Here is a 22,086-nt window from a genome sequence, read left to right as displayed (position 1 = left end):
TTGTTAAATAACGAAACAAAAATAGATTTATACATAATTATTGAAAATATATTTATCACAAAAAAAAAATAATTACTTAAAATAAAATAAATATTAATTTTAGCATATATAAATATAGACTAATATTTTAAAATTATTATCACCATGTCACTAACTTAAAATACAATAAATATTAAATTTTTGGGAAATTGTGTAAAACTCACCATGAGTTTTCAACATTTCTCTTAAATTTACCATAATTTTTCAAAATGTCTAAAACTCACCATGTCACTAACTTGACGTTAAACAGACTAATGAGAGTTAATATATTAACGTTTTACCATTCATAGAAAAATTTAATATATATACCTATACATTTCAATATTTTAACTACAAAAACACGAAAAAGGAAAATGTTCAAAAAAAAATCAAATATAAAATACACAAAAACACATAAATTACAAAAATATAAAAAACTATAAAAATTGAAAAAAAAAACTCAGAAAATAAAAATTGTATAAAAAACACCTAAAATTATAGGAAAACATAGAAATTGCAAATAAATAACAAAAATACAGAAAAATGTATAGATTGTAGAAAATAGAAAATGTAAAAAAAAAAACAAATTATAAAAAGCATTAGAAATTATAACAAAACACTAAAATGAAAAAAAAAGAAAAGAAAAAAGAAAATTGAAATTTGAATAAGACAAAAAAAATTGAAAAATATAAAGATTGGATAAAAACAAAAATTGCAAATATACATAAAATGATAAAATTCAAAAATTATATATTATAGAAAAAAGTAAAAATTTGTAAAAAACACAAGAAAGTGATAAAATTTACAAAAAGATAATAAAAAGCTATGCAAAAGTACATAAAATGATAAAAAATTAAAAATATCAACTAAAAAGGCAAAATTTTAAAAAATGATATTTTTTAAATTATATATTTTAGAAAAATATCAAGAATTACAAACAAACTAATAAAATGATAAAAATTTTCAAAATGTAAACAAAAATTAGACATTGAATCCGAAGATTATTGCAACAAAATTTCAAAAAATATTTAAGACAATCAGATAAAAAATTACAAAAATATTTTTTTGCATAAATTCGTAGAACCCTCAATGGAGATTTACATTTCAGATTCAAAAGAATACATTGCAAATGTTTCAAAACATCAAAAATCTTTGAAGTTTTTTATCCCTCTTCTTTAAAATCTATTATCCAGTAGATCTTCAAACAATGGATTTGTGTGGTTGTGACCTTCAAATGAGAGAGAGAGAGAGACTGGTGAAGTGGTTATCTTCAAGATCTGAGCAAGAAAGAAGGTGCTTTGGCGATTGACAAGATGCAAAGAGGGTGGTGCGGCATTGGCAAGATTTGAGCAAGAGAGAGAGGTGGTGCAATGGCTACCTTCAAGATCTAAGCGAGAGAGAAGGTGATGTAGCGACAATATTTGAAGAGGATGGTGCAACGGGAAGATCTGAACAAGAGAAAGGGTGGTGCGACTACCTTTAAGAACGAGAGAGAAGGTACTATGGCAGCAGTAAGATCTAAACAAGAGAGAGGGTGATGCAGCAACTATCTTCAAGATACGAGCAAGAGAAGGTGGTGCGGTGGCCAAATTTGAGCGAGAGAGAGAGAGAGAGAAAGAGAGTTTCGATATAACCCTAACCTAAATGACCCTTTTACCCTAACTCAACATTCAAGGGTAATTTGGTCATGAAAATTGTTATTTATGCTAACATGGTCATTTATGTTAAGAAACATTAAAGGTGCACTAATGGAAGGTGAGTTTTGGAAAATAAAACTCATTGACATGGGGTTCCCTAATCGTTTTGAAAGGTTGTGGTGAGTTTAAGAGAAATGTTGAAAACTCATGGTGAGTTTTAGACAATTTCCCTAAATTTTTTAAAGTTATTTTCTAGAATTATTAATTTGTGTAAGTAAATTAGTTGTTTAAATAATATCATTATTTAAATTTAAAATATTAATTATTTATTAAATTTAATAATCCATAAAATTAGAATTTAAACTATTATTATGTAATTTCATTATTAATTTTGTAAAATATTAAATTATTATTAATTAAATATTATGTTATAATTATTTTTTAGTTTTAATAATTTTTTTTAATTTATTTCATAATTTCATTATTTTAACTATTTAAAATCTAGTTAGGTAAAATATTTCGTTTATTTAAAATATTTAAATAATATATAAAATTTTAAAATTTTATTTATTTCAAAGTTATTACATAATATTAAATATTCTGTTGGATAATTATTTAGCTATTAAATATTTAAATAATATTTTATTTTTTAATGTTAAACTTTTATAATTAGAATGACATTTAAATTGAATAATCCGAACAACCATAATTTATATTGTTAGTACATAATTTTGTGATGAATTTTGTTTAAAATTATTAATTATATGAATATTATTAAATCTATTATAATTATTTTTTATATTTTTAATCAATATTTTAAAGCTATTATATAATTTCATTAGAACATTTAAATAATTTTTTAATTTTTTAATTCAAAATTTTTAGATAGATATCGGTAAAAAGTGGGAGAGAGGATAAATAAGAATTAAAGATAATTTAGGAGAAAGTGGGGGATAGTTGGGGAGGTAGTTTAGGAGAAATTTTAGGAAATGATATTATTTAGGTTATTGGGAATGTGTGTGGGATATATATATATATATATATATATATATATATATATATATATATATATATATATATATATATAATACCCTTTTTACTACTAACTTTATTATTATATAATATATATTTTACTTATTATTAATGTATATTATATTTTTTACTATATATAATATTATTTGGTTGAGCTTAGGATGGGCTTATTTGGGAAAGCTCAAGCTTGGCGCAGAAAATAGCCAAGCATGATGTTTAAAGCCCAAGCCTAAGCCCGTGGGCTTAAAATGTTGTCCAAGCCGGATTTTGAATGGGTCGATCCAAGCCACCCCATTGGGCTACCCGGCCCATGAACATCTAGTTTTGGGTGACCAACTCCCTGGTCCAACCAAGTTGGTTTAGTTCGCCAAACAACCTTCAACCAAACCAAAATGACCCATGAAAACTCCTAATTTTAGCTAAATTAATAGTATAGTCTCTAATAATTGGCAATAGCCTTATCTCCAATAATTGGTGAGCATTTATAGCGAACATACACAATTATTGAAAATAAATTTATAATGAAAATACAACAAATAACTTATAAATATACAATAATTATGAAAATACAATAAATACTATAAATATATTAAATTAGTCAATGAATAGTGTAATATACAATAATATATTAATCTCTAACAAATATTAATTAATAAATTATAAAAAAATACAATAAATCCAATAAGTACAAAATATAAATTTAAAAGATAAATAATAATAATTTATTCTCCAGTAATTATTGAAATGTTTATGTTAAATGACAAAACAAAAATAGATTTATACATAATTGTTAAAAATATATTTATGACAAATACAATAAATAATTACTGAGATACACTAAATATTAATTTTAGTATACACAAATATATAATACATATGGATAAATATTTGCAAAATATTATTACATAATTTCGTTATTTAACATATTTTTTAATTAATATTCAAAATATGATTTAATTATTATTTTTTTAATATTTAGCATATTTAAAAAATAGTTATTTACAATATTGTTTAGTTATGCAAATATTGTCATTATTTTTATATTTAAAATATTAATTATTTATTGAATTTAATAATTTGTAAAATTATAATTTATATTATTATTATTATTATTATATAATTTTGTTATATTATTAATTCGAATATTATGAAATCTATTATAATTACTTTTCTCCTTGTTGGAATTTTTTTTAAACTTGTTACATAATTTCGTTATTTTAACTATTGAAATTTTAGTTATATTAAGTATTTCGTTATTTAAATATTTAAGTAATATGTAAAATTTTTAAAATTTTTAAATAATATTTTTTAGTTTTAATTTTTTTATTATGTGAATAATTTTCAAATAATTTTGTCATTCAAATTTTTAAAATACCATTTAGTTATTAAATTTGATAATCCATCAAAATATTATTCTTGTCTTTATAATAAATGTTAAAATAGTTAGTTTTTTAAATATTTAAATAATATTTAAAAAATTTAGTATTTGTTATTTAAGATTTATTAATTTTATGTTATATAATTATTTATCTATTTTTTATTTAAAATATTTATTTATTGGTATATTTAAATAATATTTTTTAGTTTTAAATTTTTATTATGTGAATAACATTTATAATTTCGTCATTTAAAATTTTAAAATATTTTTTGGTTATTAAATTAAATAATTCATAATTTTTTTGTTTTTATAATAATTATTTTAAAGTAATTACATAATTTTAAATTTTAAATAATTTTGAAATTTTTAATTAAAATTTTGTTTATATAGATATAAATCAAAAGTGGGTGTGGATAAATAGGAAATATAGATAATTTAGGGAAAGGTGTGGGATAGTGCTGCCACTTGGCTAGATATTATAAAACCAAGTTTCTCTTTCTTTACTTGATAAATAACTCCCTTGCCATGTGGCTTAATGAGTGGGTTGGGTAGGGAAGAAGAGGAAAGAGAGAGTGAACGAGAGAGCTAGAAAGGGGTAAGGGAGAAAGAGTAGAGGTTTAAAGAGAGAAATAGAGAAGGGGGAATGAGAGAAGGAGAGGGCTACTGGCGTGGAACCTAATCACTTTATAATATAGTATATATATTGATATAGATTATCTATCTATTTCTCAAACTTTGAGTTGTTAAATTTCAACACCACTATAGGGATTAGCGAATATGTATATGGACAAATTAGTTGATTTAACTATTTATTTAAGTATTAGATGGCATTTTTAGATGATCCTTGGAGTCATGTGTATAGAAGACCACCACCATCACCTATAAGAAGTTATTTGCTACAAGATGAAGGATTAGAATGGCAAGAAAGGGATATGAGTAGAAATAATAAGAACGCAAGGTTTTAAAATCCGGACTAGACACAAAACCATTTTGGGGACTGGTTCTTGGGTCAAACGGTCTTGACAATCCAGTTCGAATGGATGGCTCATTCTCATTTAAAAAATAAAAAATGAAAAAAAGGACCAAAAACCATTGTTTGGGTTTATGGGTCAACAATTTGACTACCTGGGTCAGCGGGTTGCTAACCAAATCAACAGTTTTTTGCCCAAGAGCGATTTTAGGGTAAAACAAAATCGATTGCATGACAAGTTTCCATGTCAATTGGTCCAATTGTCTAGTCCGGTCTGATTTTCAAAACCATGGATTTAAGCACCAAATAATATAACAATGAAATATAGTCAATCCTATATAGTTGAGATAAGGTTTGGATGATAATGATGATAGTAATGAGATGGGTCCAGGTAGGGTATGTAGCTTGTAGTGTTTATATCTTTTTTCCCTCTATATAAAAACATTGAGGTATTAATGGTTGTTTATTATTGAAGGGTCATCAAATCAGTTATTCAATCAAGTAGATCAATTGGTGAATCAAGTTAAATTGGTTGTACATTGGAACCAGTGATATTATAGGTTGTGTTTGGAATCAGTGTAAAACATTATACTATCGGTGTAAAAATACATTGATGACGTTTTACACTGAACCATGAAAGTGACCGTTGCTTTTTGAAATTTGTGATGGGTGGAAGAGTGTAAAGCTTTATATCGATAAAATTGATGTAGTTTTTATATCGATTATCGATGTAAAACTTTAGAGCTTATGAAGTTTTACATCAATTATCGACGTAAAACTCCACTCCATCCAAAAGCATGCAAAACTGAACCGGAGTGGAGTTTTACATCGATAATAATTACACCCTCTTTCCAAATGCCTACAAAACCAAACCCATGTAAAATTTACAATGGTTCTTGATTTACATTGCATCCAAATGCAGCCATAACAATTTAATAGACTTAATTGGAAGGGTATATAATGCCTATCATATACATTATGGGCTGTATGGGCATTCACCAGTCTTTTGGGTAAGAAATATAAGTGCCCGTTTGGGAGGGCTTTCATGCAGTTGTAAGGGATGCCCTACATAATTTGTCTAATTTGTTACAAAGGCTTAGTTTGGAAGGAGTACAAATACAAATATGTAGAGTGTAAAACCTTGTAATGTGTATTGTTTTGTATGTATTTGCATTGTACATATTTGTATTTGTATTTGATGTAGCGTGATCTGACTACTCCTAGCTAGAGGATGATCTGGCTTCCAATCGAGCAGAGAGCTGGATGAATCTACAAGATAATGGATCAGAGAACCTGAGGTGGCTAACCCGGTGAGGTCGCTCTGATGCTTAAGTTAGTGTACCGTGGTGCAAGGTAAAAGCTTTGAGAGCTTGAGAGCTAGAGAGTAGAAGAATCACGCGTACCTTGTTTCATTGGGGTTGGTGCCTTTATATAGTTGAGCTCTCGCGGGTTTTGCGGATCGGTTCCAGGATCTTCATCCTGAGGGGATCAGTTTCCGCTTTAATTGGGGAGTAACGTATCAATTAATAAAGTTTATCAATTCCGCCCGATTCGGGCGAGGAGAAGATTAGGCCTGCCATCTTGCGACGTGATCCCGTGAGGTTCAGAGTTTACTGGAGAAACTTTTGGAGTCGTTACGTGGCGGTTCGAGTTGATAGCCCTGAGCTAACACTTCAGTTCTTTAGTTCCGAACTGTATTGATTGCCGAGGTGACCCTATGCCGAGGTGACTCTACGCCGAGGTGACTGAACACCCGAGCTCAAACATTGTGAACTAATCTTGCTAGGCAGAGTTGTCATCCCTTAGTCAAGTCGTGTCCACGTGTCTCCTTCTTGCTTGGTCGTGCCAAATCACCCTTCATCAATTGCCCCCCACTCCTCGTGCCGGGGGTCCCAACCCGGTGTGAGGAGTTCATGGACGATCTAGGTGGACTTGGTGCGGGGTCTGACAATCTGAAGAGTGAACCATTGGTCGGGCCTATTCAACTGTCTGGCTCAACCATGAAATGACCCAAATCGCATCCCGGGTATGCGCAGACGTCATGCTGTTTATAGACTCAGCGGACGTCAAAGAGTGCGCTCAATCGATTTCGTCATCGGGTGTCATGCAACCGGTTTTCATGAGAGTCGTTGGATCGAGCAGGTCTCAGCCATTGATTGCCATGTGGTGAGCTATAAATAGGGGGCTGAGGGCCCCCTCTTCTTCTCCAAAAATCTTGTGATTGAGCTCTCCCGAGGTCGCCTCGGAGTCTTTCAACTCGCCAATTCTTCCCTTGTGTTCTGAGGTCGTTTTCATCTTCTTGGTGAGTTCGTCTTTTCTTCGTTAGTTTGTTCTCCTTTCCTGTTCCAGTTTCAATATGTCTAGTGCTAGTATATATAGACTTCTTAGTGACTCTAGTGGGTTTGAGGGTGCCAAGGTGCAGTCCTCGGCTCCCGTTGGCGAGGTCAACTCCTCGCTAGGTAGTTCCACCCCCCCCCCCCGCCCCTTAGGAGAAACCTCTTTACCCGAAGTCGGGCCATCTTGGCCTGAGGAGTCTGTAGCTCAGGAGGAGGGGCCGACATCCAGAGAGGGGGTCTTGTCTTCTTCTCGAGATCAGGATCCAAATGACTTTGGTCCTTCCACTATGACCTCAGACAGGCTACAGTCCTTGGTAGCTCTTTATCGTCTTCCCGATAACCTTGTATTCTGTATTCCTTTGGGTCGGGTTCCCTTGGGTTCATGGTCACCATGAGCTCATGGTTTTCGAAGAGCAACTTGTAGTTGGGCTGCGCTTCCCGCTCCACCCATTCATTGTAGAAATAATTAAGTTCTTTGATATCACCATCAACCAATTACACCCGAACTCCATCCGAACTATAGTAGGTACAATTTCCCTATTCCACGAGTATAACTGACCTCTGTCCTTAGAAATTTGTAGCTCGATCTATTCAATAAAAAAAAACTCCGCTTGCCTGTGCGGGGACATCCGATAGAGTTACTACATCTCTCCTCGCCCTGGGTTCAAAATCCTATTTGCCAGCTTGAACAAAATACCTACCTGGAAGAGGAGATACTTTTCTGTCCAGAACCCTGAGGGGTGGCCCTTCCTGACTCACTAGCGGGTGGCCATTAAAGACACTGGGGTGAGGTTACATGAGGAGACCAGAGCGGTCATTAACTCATGGAGGGATCTCGGCTTGGAGATGAGAGATTTCTTGATCGAGGAGAAGCTTGTGCGAGTTGGGCTGAGCCCTCCTGGTAGGCTTCCACCTCGGTTCTCATATTCTTTTTTATTTTGATTTTTCTTCAGTTTGCGACTAACCTTTTCTTTTTTCTCTCGCAATAGCCATGGCAGAGGTCGATGTAGAGAACCTTCTGAGGAGCTTCCAAAGAGGAAAAAAGAGGAAGGCCTCAAAGAATTCTCGTCGGGAGGCCGGTCCTTCTGCCCCCGTTCCACCTGAGGTCGTTGCATCGGAGCCGATCTCTGCCAAGCTTCCGGAGGAGGAGGTCCATCCCCAACCTCCTATCGTGGACTTGCACGAAGACTAGGATGAAGGGTCTCCGCCTCGCGAACTTGAGAGCACTTCCATGCCCGAGCCTCAGCTCTCGAAGGAGAGCATAATGACCCCTTGACTCGGGCTCCTCAAAAGTAAGGATGTTGTATTTCCCGCCGAAGTCGCGGAGTGGGCTGACATGCCAGTTACTGTATGGTGGTGAATACTTTACCTTTATACTTCATTTCCTTATTCATTTTTTAAAGGTACTTACATCTGCTTTCTTTTTGCCATGTGAACTCCGCCATTCACTCGTTAGTCTACCAGTCCGAGGTCCGCTTGAAGTGAGCTCGGGAAGCCGAAGAGAATGCTTAGAAACTTTATTGTGAGCTGGACTTAGCTCGGGGTGAGGTTCTTAGGGCTAAGAAAGGAGCTTAGAGTCAACAGGAGCTGATCATGGCGTTGATTGAGGAGAAGGAGAAGCTCTAGTGCGAGAACGAGAACCTTGATGCGATGATCAAAGAGAGCACTAAGATATTCGAGACTGCCATCCAAGAGGCACAAGCTGAGGAGAGAGAGAGCACCATCGAAGGCTTCAAAGAGTGTCCGGAGTTCCACAATCTCAAGGTCGAGTACGGATCAAGCTCTTATTGGTTTGGCTTCAAGTTGTGCAAATGGTTGTTGTGGCAGAAGTTTCCCGAACTGGACCTCGGAGTTGTTTCCATGTCTGATCTCACTCTAGAGATGGCGAAGGATGCCAATGAAGAACCCGGCTCCTCCGAAGAGGAAAGCGACAATGAAGTCCCTGAGGTGGGCCCGTCAGGTTGAGAGGATGCGGAGGAGGATCACATGGAGACTAACCTGCCCGACAGTTTGGACGCATGATTCTTGCCTCTTTTCTTGGACCTTTATGATGTACACCCCGAGCCTCCGAGCTCGGTTCATAGTGAAAGTTTCTTTTGGCAATCTCTGTATACAAATTTTCTAAGTGTAAATAACTCATGAACTGGCGAACTAAACCGAAAATAGGAGTAGATTTTTTCTAAGTGTTGGTTACCCCAAACTGTCGAGCTAACGAGCTGGACTACGACTAGGGATAACTTCGCATCGTTGTACGCTGAGGTGGGCGGACACTGTAGGGTATATACCCGACCTGTCTGCACACGGGCTACTCGCTTAGGTGTCGGTTATCCCTTAGTGCTGAGCCATTGGGTTTGGCTTCAAATGGGATCAACTTGTTGTTATATGTCGAGGTGGGCTAGACATAGTAGGGTTTGTACCCGAACTGTCTATGCCTCAGGTGTGAGAACTGGTTTGCCTATGCCGAAGAGGTGAGTGGGACTTGTCTGTCTATGCCGAAGAGGCGAATAGGACTTTGTCCACCCATGTCAAAGAGGTGAGTATGACTTATCTTCCTATGCCGAGGAGGCGACTAAGACTTATCGTAGTGCCGAGGTCTTGTGCCAGCTCAGTATCATGGCCCTTGGGCTTCTGGGAGTGACTCGCAGTCCTCTCTTCAGTTCAGTGATCCTTCTTGACCAATTCAGTGATCACGAGTAGTACCTTCTTAGGTTGCCAATATTCCATGCTCGAGGTACTTGCTTCCTTTCCAAAGTCTCGAGCTCGTACGTAATTTCCCCAAACACCCGTCTTATTCGGAAATAGGTCATCGACGCGGAAGTGTTGCTTTATGACTCGGGCGTTATAGTACCGAGCTACTCTCTCTTGGTAGGTTACAGTCCGGATGTACGCTAGGTCTCGTACCTCTTCTACCAGGTCTAGGTTGGTACGGATCTTGTCATCATTCGTCTCTTCGTCATAGGCCTCCAAGCGTAGTGTGGGCACCTCGATTTTTGCTGGGATTACCGCTTTTGTGCCGTAAGTGAGGTTGAAAGGAGTCTCACCTGTGACAATCTACCCACAACCCCTTGGCTCGAGCTAAGTGAGCTTTCAGTCCGCAAAGTATGGCTCTGTTGGTGACATCCACTTGCTCGTTCGCATGGGGGTGTGCCACTGAGGTGAAATTTTGCTGAATTCCCATTTTGACACACAAATTCTGAAACTTAATACCCTCGAATTACTTCCCATTATCGAAGATGAGTACCCGAGGTAGCCCGAAGCGACATACTATGTTCTTCCAAAAGAAATTTTGTATGTTGCAGGTTGTGATTGTTGCCAAAGGTTCAGCTTCCATCCACTTCATGAAGTAGTCTACTGGTACGACTAGAAACCTCCTCTGTCCTGCCGCTGGCGGGAATGGACCAAGGATGTCGATTCCCCACTGTGCGAAGGTCCATGGGTTAGTGAGGTATTTCAGATCAGCAGTAGGTTGGTGGTGGATGTTGGTGTGCCTCTGACACTTGTCGTACTTTTTGATGAGCTCGAGTGCATCTGCCTTCATCGTGGGCTAGTAGTAGCCTTGCCGCAACGCCTTCTATACGAGAGCCCTGCCCCCCAAGTGTCCGCCGCACAAGCCTTCATGGGTGTCACGGAGTACGAACTCAGCCTCTAAGGGTCGCAAGCACTGCAAGTAGGGGAACGTGAAGGACATTTTGCACAATTGTCCATTTATAAGGACGTACTTAGCCGACTAGCGCTCTACCCTTCGGGCCGCGTTGTATTCTGCAAGGAGGGTCCCGCGAAGAAGGTAACTCATGAGTGGGTCGATCCAGCTCGGTTTTGCTTGTACCACGGGAGCGACCTCTCCTGCCCCCCGAGAATTACGTGTACCTTGTGTCATTGGGGTTGGTGCTTTTATATAGTTGAGCTCTCACGGGTTTCGTGGATCGGTTCCGAGATCTTCGTCCTGAGGGGATCCATTTCCACTTTAATTGGGGAGTAACGTATCAATTAATAAAGTTTATCAATTCTGCCCGATCCAGGCGGGGAGAAGATTAGGCCTGTCGTTACATGGTGTGATCCTGTGAGGTTCGGAGTCTATGGGATAAACTTCCAAAGTCGTTACGTGGCGGTTCGGGTTGATAGCCCTGAGCTGACACTTCGGTTCTTTAGTTCTGAACTGTATTGAATGCCAAGGTGTCCTGATGTCGAGGTGACCCTGTGTCGAGGTGACTCTGCGCCGAGGTGACTCTGTGCCAAGGTGACTGAACACCCAAGCTCAAACGTTGCGAACTAGTTTTGCTAGGCTGAGCTGTCATCCCTTAGTCAGGTCATGTCCACGTGTCCTCTTCTCGCTAGGTCGCGCCAAATCACCCTTCATCTGTATTCTTTCCAAATTGAGCAAAAATGTAGAACTTCAAGGGAAAATTGCTTTATTGGAATTCATGTTTGCATCTATTACAAATGAAAGTGTATTTGGTATGAAGATAAATTTGTGAATGCAAAACTAACCCAATTTTACAATTTATATGAACCATTATATACTCTACATATTTGCATTCACACTTATTTACATCATTTCCAAATACAGCCTATTTCGAAGAAATGACACAGGCGAAAATAAATAAAAAATAAGAGTTCGATCCTATTTAGTGGGGGCATTCTCAACGTTGGAAGGCAGACATAATTTCTCAAGCAGAAAGAATATCAAAGGTTAAAGTTGTGTCTCAAGCTTTGCGGGTGTATGCCATGTCCTTGCCTTGCTTCCCACGGGTTTCATTTCAGAAATGGAAGGTTTGCATGGAAATTTCTCATGAAAGGGAAATAACAGTAAGAAGGCTGGAATAAATTACCTATACTCAAAAAAGAAGGGGTCTAGGCCTAGGGAAGTTATTATGGGAAATGAATCAAGGCTCATGGGAAATCTGGAGACTTCAAGTGAACTTGAGAGACTATGGGCACAAGTGATAAAATCTAAATACTTAAAAATAGAGCCAGTTTTTACTCAAAAGCCTCAAAAGTGTTATTTACTTTGGTGGAAACAAACATTGTTGGTAGAAAAAAATGTAAGACAAATATGACAGCTCATTACTTAGCTAAATTCGGTTTGAATACCTGATGATCTAATTTTGATCGATGACTGCTTGAAGATGAAAATGATTGTTCCACCATTGTTTTGAAGATGGAAACTCAAACTTATATTTAGAAAGAGAACGGGGCGGAGCCCTGTCATTTAAAAAATACAACAAAAAAAGGTATTAAAATAAAAGACCTAATGAACTTGTTGTAGACGTGTTAGTAGGAACTTGACGCTGAAGTTGATGGTGGTTGCTCCCCTGTGTTGAAGATAAGAAATCTAAAGGGGTGAAAACCCCTGCTTTGAGTTTGGATCCAAGGAAGAATATACAAAAAACTAAGGTCCTGTTTGGTTCATAGGAATAGGGGTCTGGAATCGGAATTAGAATGGGCTATTCCGATTTCGACTGTTTGGTTGGATAGAATCGGAATCCCATTTCCATTCCTGCTGGAATGACATTCCTCCATTTGAGGGAATGGTCATTCCCTGCCCCTCATTTGGGAATGAAACCCTGCTCTTGTTGATTTTAATTTTCATTCCCATTATTGTCTGAACCAAACAGACTATGAGAATAGCATTTCGATTCCAATTCCAATGAACTTTGGGGTCTGTTTGGTTTATAGTTGGAATCAAAATCATAATCCTCCAAAAATGGAATCAGAATGGTCCATTCCCATAATCTGTTTGGTTTAAACATGAATGAGAGTGGGAATTAAAATCAGTAGGAATGAGATTTCATTCCCAAGGGAGGAGGGGCAGGGAATGGCCATTCCCTCAAATGGGGGAATGTTATTACAACAAGAATGGGAATGAGATTCCGATTTTGCCCAACCAAATAGTTGGAATCGGAATAGCCCATACCGATTCCGATTCAAACCCCTATTCCTGTGAACCAAACATGGCTTTGCTTACGATTGTGAACCAAACGGACCCTAAGTTATTAACATACCTGATGAACCGACTATATACATGTTAGCACGAACTTGACGATGATTTCATCGATTTGTTTTGAAGTTGAAAAATTGAACTTGAAAACTCGAAGAAACAGATGTTTGGGAGGGAAAGAAAGTTTTTATGATGATTGGTTAAAAAGAAGATCTACTATTATGTCATGAATACAAAGCCTGGTTTGGAGTGTGGAGTGTTCTATGAAGAGTAATCCCAATTGGATTGAAGGGGTGAGAAAGAGGAATTCACATCTCTGCCCCACAACAAATCTCTGCTGTATATTAAAAACATCTCTGGATGATAATACCACTCCCGATCATCATCGATCATCTGGAGGTGTTCCCAATACATGGCAGGGATGTACTGGGGCGGAGATGTGATCTCGAGAAAGAGAGCGGGGGAGACTGTTGAGATGGTAAATTAAGATAGGTTGAAAAGGAAGAGGGGAGCGCATAAATGAATCCGGATTTCATACCTACAACAATTCTGTCCACAATTACCCAGTTACACATTGGCAATATTTCATGGAGGTAATATCTTGTGGGCAGGCGTGGAGGGAATTATCGAGGGTAGGAATATCATGGGGAGATGTTTTCAATACACGGCGGGAATGTGCTGTGAAAAAAAAAAGTAATAACAAGCTCTCGGTTGAAGGAAGAGAGAAAGCCATCTGACGTGGCCAACTGACATTGGCATATAGATTTGGATCTATTAATATCCGATTTGATCGGATCAGTTTGCAGGTATACTGTGGTAGGATGGAAGCCTAGAAAGCTTTGCTACCTTCTTCAGTCTCTTTACCCTTTACGCCTTGCCGCCATTTATCCTCGTGTACAATCTTTTCTCTGCTCAACGATAAATTAGGGCAAGTACTCAGGAATTGCAACAAAATTGGAGCCCCTGCTTTATCTGCAAGACAGTTTCAATTCTTTAATGGCGAAGGGGCGATTACACAGACTATTTATTTCATGAGCTTTGGAATTCTCTACACCAAAAATGTTCTTCTGTAATCTCATTAGGTCGAAGTTAGTCTCCATTTTACAGCCATGGCTGCAAGAAGAACCACAATTGGAGCTGGAGTTAGGGTTGCTTCGTTCACAAGGAAGTGTAACAAATATCCGTTTCGACACTTCCGCTCTCAATCAGTTGCTCGGTAACTCAGCAGGCTTATCTTTCATGGACGTTAAAATTGAAAGGATGAACGTTCGATTTTCTAATTGGTCAGTTCCTGCCTTTACTATTGAGGTGCATGGCGTCGATGTGATACTAACTGTAAGGTATGGATGTTGCTCTTTGTATCCTGCAATTTGAATCGAGTTTTCGAATTCCTTTCCGCTCATGATGAGTTTGTTTATTTTTATTGGGTTTGATGGTTTTTTGGTGCCATATGAAGGAGACTGGTGGAGGAGGGACGTTTGAAACGGATGCAGAATTTGAATAATTCGTCTTCGTATGAGAAGGAGATTCTTTCTGTCATTGATCCAGAGGTTTTTGAGTTTGATTAACTTTCCTTTTGTTAATGACTCTGGATAGTATTCCTTCTCAATGCCTTATTTGTTTAATCAGCAACTGTTAAAATACATTTTTCCTTGACGGGTCTGGGACATATGGGATAAGATGGTTAATTGGTCAGTGCCCAAAAATGGTTAGATATATACTTATAAAGGGATGTAGCTCCCTTGAAAAAGTAGGTGTTGCCATGACGCTGGCATTTCAGATTTGTACTCGCAAAAAACAATTGAATGCTGATACAATTAATCCGGCTAAAAGTTTTACAGGAACCCATGGCATGGAAGAGACTGGTTTTGATTCGTTTGTTCTTCTAACGACTAGTCGAACACCAAGTCTGACCGAATGGTTTACCATCTACTTGGATGAGTTCAATGCAAGATGTGGTTCATCAATGGGATGGTCCAAACTGTAGTACCCAATTCAGAACTTGATTCCATTTACACATGTCTTCACTGGTTTTTTAGTTGAATCTAAGGGAAGAACTGCTTAATTTTAGTTTGCTTCATGATTAGTTTAGGGAATAAGGAAATATAAACTGGACTAAGGTTGACCTGTACCACAGTCTGGTGAGAGAATCAAACTTAGATTTTATGTAGGAATGGTGGTCTCTCTCCCTCTCTTATGCGTGGTCATACACACACTAACACTCATGAAAAATCACTGAAAACAAATTTATTTCACATGATCTGGATTTTCCATTGTCTCTGACTTGCTACATATATTGTGAATTTCAGGGTACCTCTTTGCATGACATACTTGGAAGGATTTCCAGCATCAGCACAGAAAGAAATCAGCTTATGACCTCTTTGTTGAATACTATGATAAAGCATTGCAAGTTAGAAATGCATGATGTTCGTTTGCAAGTGGAATTGCCTTATACAGTTGATCAACTTGCCCTTCTGTTGAAGACAAAAGTGCTTAGTGTGGAAGCTCAGAACCAGGACAAATCTTGCTTCTTCAGGGGGCTTGCAGGTGCACTTTTTATTTCTCGAAAAGAAAACTCTTTGGTAATGAACATCAGTGGTTTGGAGATTGAGCTGGAGAGAAAACAACATCTCAATCTTGTTTTTCTTTCTAGAGATGTATCCACTTTCATTCACTTGAATGATCTTCAACCTGTGGAATTTGATCTTTGTGTTGCTGAAATAAGTTTTACATTTTCTCCAGTTGATCTTTCTATCCTTATGGAATTTGATATACCATCTTTAAAAGAAGATAAACCTACTAGAAATGGTAGAGAGTTATGGAATATAGCTGCAAGCCGAATTGGTTATTTGACATCAAATCCCAAGTTATCCATGTATAAGTTGGTTGATGTTGTTAAACTATGGTTGCATCATGTCTATGCTTACAAACTTTTGCTGTCATTGGTTGGGTACTCTTCTGAAAAGGCATTCAAAGAATCTTCTACTAGAATGTCTCAGGATAAAAAGTTTTCAAGCTTGGTTAAACGCCAATGGGAGTTGGTTTGCAAGATTGAGAAGGAGCTTCCAATAGAGGCTGTTGCACGGGCACGGCGCATAGCACGTTATAGGGCAGCTTTGCATGTTCAAGATACTGAACATAGCAGCTCTGGGTCACCAGTGCGTATCTTTACCAAACTCTTGAAGAAGATTTTGTCAGTGTTGGCTATTGTTTGGAAAAAATTGTATTGCATATTCTACAAAGTAACATATTTGGTCTTCTTTAGCTATATGCTGGATCCACATGGACACCTGGAAGTTCTTCCTGAAAACCCCTGTTCACAGTGCCATTGCAGTCTCAAGCTTGGAAAAATTTCAATCATTGTTTCCCCTGCAGCAGGTCACCACCATTTTAGTGGACAGGCAGATTCCCATATTGGCTCCTATCTGTTTGATTTACATTCATTTTGTCTTACAATTGATTCATTTCTGTTAATCTTTGCACCGTGCTACACTGGGCAGTTTCTATCTTTTTCTGTTGGAGATTTCAAAGTTGTGACCTTGACTTCATTGGGAACTCCTCTTATGAGGAGCAACTCAAGAAAAGTGATAAATAACTATTTGAAAGGACATAAAGTGGAGAGAAGTAACGAGTCTAAAGCAATTCTATGGGGTGAGCCAGCTATACATTTTCTTTCAGAAAATGTCATAACTGGTTCTGCTGGTTCTACTGGGAATGATTTTGTCATAATTTTGGAAAAATATTTAGAAGAACTGTGGTCAAATTGGAAACAAACTTGCAAGAAATTTGAAGGAACTATGAATGACCATTTGGAGAACCCTTTCCTTCTATGTGAGATCAAAAGCTTTTATATGGATCCTTATCTCCATGGACCAGACTGTAGTGTTTGGAAATGTAGTTCTACTGTGGGAAAGTTGAAGCTTGATTTGGGGTATTCCTCAGTAATATCTATTGCTCTGCTATTAAGGCAGATACAACTTGCTCTTTGTTGGGCTGGTAGCAAGGATAGGTCAAGGGGACTTTTACTTTCTCCTAACATCCTTTATGAGCCAACAGAAGTTAAATGGGGAGATCGTTACAAGTCCTATGCCAATGAACTGAAGATGTTGTTGTTTGGGGGAATCCCAGAGAAAAACATTAATGTTGGGGTAGTTATAGCTGGTCCCAACATCAGACTATCACTGAAAGAAGGCAATAGTGATTTATACCTTGCAGTTGATCTCCCTAACATTGAACTTGCAGCTTGGCCAACTCCAAAAGCTGTTATGGAAGAATTCTCTGGCGAATCAAGACTAGATAGTGCAATACCACAGTACTGCTGGTTGAAAGAACCTCGCGTAGTAGATATGTCAAAAGCAAATTCAAATGAATTCTATGTTTCCCGAGGGAGGATTGCACTTAATTGTAGCCTGAGGATTAATAACTTAAATGTTTATCTAGAGGATTCAGAAGAAAATAAATGGCATCAAATTATTGGATTAACATCAATGACTATCCAGTTCTCATCCTACAGGTATCTGTCATGTGATTTTTTTTCCTTTGCTATTCCTTCATATTAAAAATCTGAACAATTTATAATATCCAATTTTCTTTCTTCCACTTCTATAACTATATTAAAATTCTTGGCACTATGCATTTATTGTCCATGCATGTTTATGTGATTGGAATAAACAAGCCCCCCCCCCTCCAATAATTTGGCTGTCAGTGAACTCTGAAAGTCTGAAATCTGGTCCAATTATTTCGGATTCATATATTTAAATCAGCATTCATTTAATAAGTAGATCTGATGTGCATTTGATGCCATCTGATCTGATTAAAATCTGAGTTTGATTAATATATGTATATATGCATGTAAATATCACATATAGTTATATGAATTTTATGATCAATAAATTCAATATTTTATATTTATATAGATTTATTATATATGTATAAGTTAAAAAGTAACTGTTTTTTTTTTATTTTCAAATTTTCTTTATTTTAAAGACAATAGGGCAGATTAAGTGAGAAAAAGAAAGGCCTTGTTCAGGCTGGAGAGTGGAGAAGGTGTGGACATTACATAAGGAATAAGGTGGCGAGCTGGTGGGGAGGAGTGTAGGGTGGAAGGATGTGCTTGGTTCTGGTTTCTGAATAGGAAACTACAGTCTTGGGGGAGAGAGGAATTTAAAGTCTCTGAAGAAGAAAAAAAAATCCTTTAAGAGTTGGACAAGCTGGGTTTTAAGTCTCAGTTTGGAAAGAGTACAAATACAAATATGTACAGTACAATTATATACAAAATAATACAAAATATAAGGTTTTGCACTCTACATATTTGTATTTGTACTCCTTCCAAACGGAGCCTAAAGAGTAAAATGGTTTGCTGAAAATACAGGGCAGAAGTAGAAGGGTGGAGTTGAGGAAAGATTGGGAGATTGTCGTTAGGAGAGAAGAAATGTCGTTGAAGGAAGAAGATAACAATTCCAGCTTTTTTTCATAGTTATGTTACAGGGAGGCATGGAGAAAATTCTATTTCAAAATTGGAGGTGAGGTAGAGAGAAGTAGAGGACCTTGAAGAGCTATCTCAGGCAATTTTAAACTATTTCAAGGATCTATACTCAAAGGATGGGAATAGAAGGTTCAAGATAAATAACCTGGAGGGTTTGATGTTGTCGGAAGAAAAGGCAACTTGTCTAGAAAGAGAACTTGAGGAGCAAGAAATTAGGGAGGTTGTATTTAATATGGATAAGGATAGACTATAGAGTTCCAAAGCCAGATGAATTCCCTATGTTTCTCTATCAGCTTTGTTGGGACACAATCAAATAAGATCTAATGGAAGTTTTTATGGACTTCTATCAGTCTGCTATTGTGAACAAAGGAAACAATTCAACTTCACCATCATCATCATCATCATCATCCAAGGCTTATCCCAAGTATATGGGGTTGGCTAAAGGAAACAATCCAACTTTTATCTGCTTAATTCTGAAAAAAGAAGTAACTCTGGAGGTGAAAGATTTTAGACCAGTCAGTTTAGTTGGGACTATTTACAAGACTTTGGCAAGAGTTTTGGTGGGGAGATTGAAGCAAGTGTTGGAGGAAATTTTCTCATCCAATTAGTATGCTTTTATAAAAGGGCATCAAATTGTGGACAACATTTTAATAGATAATGAATGTGCAGGCGATAGATGAAAAGGGAACTCTAAAATTAGATATAAAGTGGGAAATGGGAATAGAATCAAATTTTGGACTTACCTTTGGTGGGGTGAATCTTCTTTGCTGATTCCTATCCTAGTATTTTTAGCCATTCCCAAAAAAACGAAGAAGCAACTTTATCCTCTTGCCTTTCTTCCTCTACTGTCATTATCTGGAACCTAAACCTTAAAAGACCTTTAAGAGAGGTGGAGATTGGAGGTATTGCTGATCTTCTCCAGTTCCAAAGGGGCTTTATATCTTCCTCTCCTCGCTTGACCAATGTATCTGGAAACTCCATCCTGCTTGCAAGTTCTCATCCAAATCCTATTTTATGACTTTTGGTGGCAGGTGAGCAGACTTCGTTCTTCCCTTCTAAGAAGATTTCTTGCTCTTGCACTCCTCCTAGAGTTTGTTTCTTTGTGTGAGAAGCTTGCTCAAAGAAAGACCTTGTTCAAAAGAAGAATTGGGGTAAATTATATATTTCCCCACACATTTGTATCCTATGCCTCCTTGATGGGGAATCAGCTGAACATATTTTTTATTCTTTGTCAAGAAACAAGGAAAATCTGGTCCTACTTTTAAATCTTATTGGCTGAAGTTGGTTGGGTTGCTCCTGAACACATTTTGGACTTCCTTTGACAGTGGCATGGCAAAGGCCTTGGCAAGGAGAGGTAAACTTTACTGGATTTTGGTAGTTCCAGCAGTGTTGTGAGGGGTGTGGGAAGAAAGAAACAATTGTATCTTTGGCAATAATGCTGGATCTATCAAAGATCTAATTTCCCATATTATTCATCTGTAATTTGTGGCTGCAAACTCTGAGGCTTTCAAAGGAATTTCAAAGAGTGTTTTGCAAGGACTATGACCAATTATCTATTCACTTTCACTTTGAATTCAACCCTCCCTTTGAGTTTCATTAACTATATTAGAAGGGGGTGATGAAATTAAACTTGATGGAAGCACTTTAGATAACCTGGGGGTTGTTGGAATTGGGGATTCCTGGTGGGTGTCGGATCCAACCAAAGATAAATGTTTTGCTCAAATTAAATATTTGTATATAGTGATGAGCAATGTCGTCTCCATAGGGATTGGGTGGATTTATTTCCAAGTAAACGAAGTAGGGGGCTTGTAAAGAAAAGGAAAATAAGATGAAATAAAAGAAAGCAACAGAAAGCAATGATCAAATCGATGGGAGATAGCTTCTGGTTGAAGGGACAAGTTCAGCTTTGACTTTTATCATTGATCATCGATGCAAGGATAAATTCATATGATTATGAATAAATTGGTTATAGCCATTAACAAGCTCTAACAGTTAGCCTCTACTCGTATTATTCGGCAACCAAAACAAGCTCTTTGATTGCTTCTCTTATTAATAGACAATTCTAAATAAGTTCTTAGAATTTAATCTATTAATAGCATTAAGAGGGGAGAGACCCAATTCTGGTCAGTGATCTCACAAGCTCGGACCGTTTAAACCAGATCATATATCTTCCTAACATAAATCGAAAATTTTTCTATAATCAATTATGTTAGTTGCCACCATGATTAAACCTACCAATCATATACGAAATTGGTGGTTCAATCGGCCATAGATTATTCTTGTTGAATGAGCAAGGGCGCCTTCTTGCTTAATCAATAAAAATAATCTTCACAGGAAATCGCAGAAAACATATGAATACCCATAAACAATGAACTGAAATAAAAATCAATTAGATCTCACAATGTTTATAGAATCAAGGCTTCCCTAACCTTTCAACCAGAAAATAAAACCTTACACACACTTCGTGATGAAATCGTAGCTTCCAGATGAGAGGGGGCGAACTTTGCTTCTTCCTCCTTGGTTGCTGATTGCTCTCTTTGAAGGTTGAAGCTCTCTTGGAGGATTCGATGATGCCTTGGGTGCTAGTCCGCCCCCCTTTATATAGCTTTAGGAGGAGGGGCTGTTTCCAACTCCTTTTTGGAGTTCTTTCTCAAAAATAGAAAGTCCTATTTCCTAATGATTAATTCAGGTCTAATATTATCCTTATCTCTAAACAAAAATCCTTAACCAAGATGGACTCTAACTGTCTCTTTTTCTTTTTAGAAATACAGCAAGAATTTGAATCTAATAAAACTCTTTGATGATTCAGCCGAATTCTTATTCTTGCATGCTAAATTCGTATTGGGCTTTCTCAACGATTTGGGCTGTTGCAAGGCTTCTCTGCGAGTTTGCTTAGACTTCGGGCCCGATTTTGACCTCGATGCAGTCCGAATCTATCAAAACTCAAAACATGAAAGTTGTAGAGTTTTTCCGTATCTTTCCAATGCATCTTGAGTCATCTCAATCTGAGTCCCGATGGGAGAGTTATGCCCAAATTACCATGCGGCACCGAAACTGTGCAAAATTACCCGATTAGCCTTGTTTTTCTCCTAGCGCCTTGTTTCGTGCCCTAAATCAAAACACAAGAATAGTGAGTCCAATTAGGTACTAAAGAAGTATAAAAGACTGAATATTAAGGGGTAAAAATATGATAATTTTCATTCTCATCAATTCCCACTCACAGGATTCAGGCTCTCTCTCCAAGCCTCTGCAAAATCCTCATCCTCCCGGATTCGAACCGATGAAAACTCCA

The 22,086-nt window shown here is 37.0% G+C and overlaps 1 protein-coding gene across 6 annotated transcripts in view; it reads left to right on the top strand.

Annotated features, from left to right (window-relative positions):
• The first annotated feature begins 13,446 nt into the window (after window positions 1–13,446).
• LOC148851042 (vacuolar protein sorting-associated protein, putative (DUF1162)) overlaps window positions 13,447–22,086 on the top strand; it is a 92,636-nt gene continuing 83,996 nt past the window's right edge. For 4 of the 6 annotated variants that reach the window (XR_016099292.1, XM_088944884.1, XM_088944883.1 and 1 more), the window contains exons 1-3: window positions 13,447–14,649; window positions 14,766–14,859; window positions 15,619–17,822. Coding sequence is in view for 4 of the 6 variants with exons in the window: in XM_088944884.1 (XP_088801010.1) it covers window positions 14,369–14,649; window positions 14,766–14,859; window positions 15,619–17,822 (2,579 nt within the window). In the remaining 2 variants the exon portion in view is untranslated. Of the gene's footprint in view, window positions 14,650–14,765; window positions 14,860–15,618; window positions 17,823–22,086 lie in introns of those variants that run through there. The other 2 variants (XM_088944885.1, XM_088944886.1) reach the window with 2 other exon arrangements.

Source organism: Nelumbo lutea, chromosome 5 (assembly GCF_056320005.1).
Source record: "Nelumbo lutea isolate HS-2025 chromosome 5, American lotus-T2T, whole genome shotgun sequence".
NCBI classification, from domain to species: domain Eukaryota; kingdom Viridiplantae; phylum Streptophyta; class Magnoliopsida; order Proteales; family Nelumbonaceae; genus Nelumbo; species Nelumbo lutea.
Note: the sequence above shows the minus strand (reverse complement) of the source record. Positions and strands in the feature narration are given on the sequence as shown.